The sequence below is a fragment of the Zingiber officinale genome, chromosome 11A (genome assembly GCF_018446385.1).
Source record: "Zingiber officinale cultivar Zhangliang chromosome 11A, Zo_v1.1, whole genome shotgun sequence".
NCBI classification, from domain to species: domain Eukaryota; kingdom Viridiplantae; phylum Streptophyta; class Magnoliopsida; order Zingiberales; family Zingiberaceae; genus Zingiber; species Zingiber officinale.
The window spans coordinates 8362609-8366040 of NC_056006.1; the positions used below are offsets into that span (position 1 = coordinate 8362609).

Consider the following 3432-nt stretch of genomic DNA (forward strand, 5'->3'; position numbering starts at 1 on the left):
ATTCGGATTAACAGTCCTTCTAATAATACAAAATAAATTTATTTATAATAATAAAAATTAATGTATTACAAAATAACACATCAACTCATCAAATAGTAAAATTAAATCCAACCCTCATAAATTAAGTAAGGGGTGCGAACCATCTCTTATAAAAAAATTAATTTAATATAATATTTAATTTTAAAATATCAATTTTAAAATTTAAATTCCTTATTGATTAATGAAAAAAATTCTTAATAATATCAGTTTTCAATTCTTGATCACTGTTTAATACATTTATGAAAACTAATAATAAATTTTAAAATTATTTTTGATATAAAAAAATATTAATATAATTTAATTTTAAATTTCATAAAATTAATTGAGAGTTAGTAGAAGGTACATAATTTTAATAAAATAGTACGATAATGAGTCCACATGATTAATGACTCAATTCATATGGCATTGAAACAATGATTTTATAAAAATCTCAACATAAATTTCAATCCGAAAATCTTTAATTTGATAATAACTAAATTTTTTTACTATTTTTCTTATAATTTGTTACTTTTATATCAATACTTTATTATTATCATTAATTTTAATATTGATATACATAAAAATATTTTAATTTTTAAAATAAAATTTAATTTAATCTAAAAGAATTCCACTAAATGTTAAAGTCAGAGTATCTTGTATCTGACCCGATCATAATATAATCTTAAAACCTCCAATTGAATATGATATAAATTTGAAAATCTCTGATCTAATTTTGATATATTTTTAGATGATAGTAAAAGGATATAATTCGTCATCCCAACTGTCCCACACGATCGATCCCATAATCATATGTGAGAAGATTAATCAGTAAATTATAATTGATTAGTAAAAAAAAAGTTTCCCTCAATCAAGTTAATCTTATCAGAAGGGCTTTGATATTTTTTTTAAGGGACTTAGATCGGATGGACAAATAAGATTCATTTTTGACATGCATAATTGTAATGACCAGGCAGACACCTTGTTGCTTTTAGTGAAAGGGTCAAAAGAAAGAGTGGAGTGTTAGAGCGCCGTTTTGTAGTGGTGCCGTGTTGGGTTGTCCAAGCTGTGAACACCTTTCACTCGGGCCCCATTGTACACTAATGGCGACTCAGTGGCAAAGGCCTACTTTGTGTGTATCCTCCTTATCTTAACCTTACTCGAGTTAAGCAACTTCAATTTGTCTTTCCATTCCTCCGCTTGGCCCGCTCTTCTGACTTATCTGCTCCCTCCCTATTACTTAGACTTACTCTGGCTTAATTGCTTAACTCGACTGACTCTATCTTTTCACTTATCTCCAATGTTTGACTCACATAATTTGTCCCCTCAATTATTATACTAAAAAGGTAAAGTCATTAGTTTAACTGTCCCTTCAAAAAAAAAAAAATATCCACGTGGATCGCATTGACACGTAAGTTGTCGCGTGAGCCACATAGACGGCACATGTGTGGAGAGACAATTGGCCGAGCGAAGAGAGATAGGACGCTGAGGGAGGTAACGATAGAATCATACACTTGACACGGTTGAGTCGTTGGCTAAGTGTCACCTTTACGTATGATGATTATGATGGTCCGATATCGTTGAAAGTTTAGGTCGAAGAAGACCAGCTCGCGGAAGGCATCCTGCCCACATTGTATGAGCCTGATTGCTATATTCCCTTTATTTTCAAAGGTGACTCGATCAATGAATCGGTTCAACCCAACCCTATATATTCCTCTTTCCAAATAGGCGTGTGCCTATTAAATCATTAAAAAAAGAAAAGAAAAAAAATATGTTACAGAGATATGTCGTTTAATGCCTCGAATAAACCGGTTTTATATTAGTTACTTAATTATAACGCTTATTAAGCAAACAGTACGAGGGCGTTACAAGGTGCGAGATCTGCGAACGCCGGCGGCCCTTTCACCACCTCCCACTCCACCCTCTCCTCCGCCGTGCCGGCGGTGGACGAGACCGTCCCTACGCCGACGTCCATCCCGCTCCCCACCACGTAGATCGTCCTTCTCCCTTTCTCTGCAGCGCCTCCGCCGCTCCCGATCACCGCGTAAGGCCGCCTCACTTCGGCGGGCACTGCTCCGCCAGCCACCGCCTTCCATCTGTCGGTCCCCTCGTCGTACGCCTTCACCCGCCCGTCGCCGCACTCGGATATGACGTAGAGATGGGTGCCGGCCACCGCGCTCGCGCCCGTCCACCCCTCCCGCATCCCCACCCGCATCTCATCCCACGCGTCCCGATCCGCATCGTAGACGCCGCCGCAGGGCGAGGAGTCGAATGGCCAGGTCCAGCCCTCGGTGAGGTACATCCGCTGGCCGACCACGGCGGCGTCGTACCGAGTTATCCCGCGGCGCATCCCGGCCGCGGGAGCCCACCGGTCCGCCTCCGGGTCGTACCACTCCACCGCAGAGATCCCGCCGTCGCCTCCCCCCGCGGCGAAGATCCGGTCCCCGATCGCGCCCGCAGCGAAGAAGCACCGCGGGGTGGGCATCGGCGCGGCGGCGCACCAGGAGTTGGTGGCGGCGCGGTAGGCGAGCAGGGTCCGCAGCGGGGACTGGGTGTCGGACCGCATCCCTCCGAGGACATACAGTTCGCCGCGGCCGGGTAGGGCGGCGCAGGCGAAGGCTGGGGGACAGAGCGGGCCGTCTCCGCCCGCCGGCAGAGGCATCGGGGGGAGCACGAACCAGCGGCGCATCCGCGGGTCGTGTGCCTGCCACTGGAGCCGAAGGGTGGTGCGATCGAAGGCGAAGACGAACAAGTATGGAAGCGACCGCTCGGCGGCCGCCTCCGCCTTGCTGCGGAGGAAGGAAGGGCTGGAGAGGGTGCGATTCCAGGCGGAAGAGACGGAGCGGGCGAGCGGCTGGTAAGGGAAAGGCAAGTGGAGGAGGCAATGCTCCGCCACGTCGTCGGGCAATCCAGGGATCAACTGCTCCTCTTCCGCCTCCGCCTCCGCCTCCGATCGCCGCCGTGGCACATGCTCCTCCTCCACCACCACCCTCGACGCGTCGACCATCTCCGCCGGCTCCAAGCGCGGGGGTATAGACCTCAATTCGACCGAATTGGTAAGCGCCCTCTTCGATCCCAATTAAAAAATCGATCTTTTTTTCCTTCTGAAGCAATAGAAAGTATAGATAGAAGAAGAATCCTTTCAATTAGGTTTGGGGTAGTAGTGTGTGTATATATATATAAAGCAACCAATCATGTGCTGAGCTTCCAAACAGAGGTGAGGAAAAGCCAGGGAGGAGTCATGGTGGTGGCGGTGGTGGTGGGGCCGCCGGTCGTCGTTCCGTGCACCGCCGGACCCACAAAATGTCCAAATTAGGAGAAAATTTCTCTTTTCTTCTTAGTTTTTAATTTATTATTATTTTTTTACTTTTACCCTCATAGAATTCAGTAAATTAACTTTTTTTTAAAAATATCTTT

General features: G+C 45.1%; 1 protein-coding gene across 1 annotated transcript; it reads right to left on the reverse strand.

The window, feature by feature from the left end:
* Positions 1-1699: 1699 nt before the first annotated feature.
* Positions 1700-3172, reverse strand: LOC122032698 (F-box protein AFR-like). The gene has a single exon (XM_042592013.1). It carries the CDS (start codon positions 3020-3022, stop codon positions 1859-1861), a length of 1164 nt encoding a protein of 387 aa, XP_042447947.1. The 5' UTR covers positions 3023-3172; the 3' UTR covers positions 1700-1858.
* Positions 3173-3432: the final 260 nt, after the last annotated feature.

Excerpts from the sequence above, each read along its gene's own strand:
- LOC122032698 (XM_042592013.1), bottom strand. The coding sequence starts at position 3,022 with ATGGTCGACGCGTCGAGGGTGGTGGTGGAGGAGGAGCATGTGCCACGG.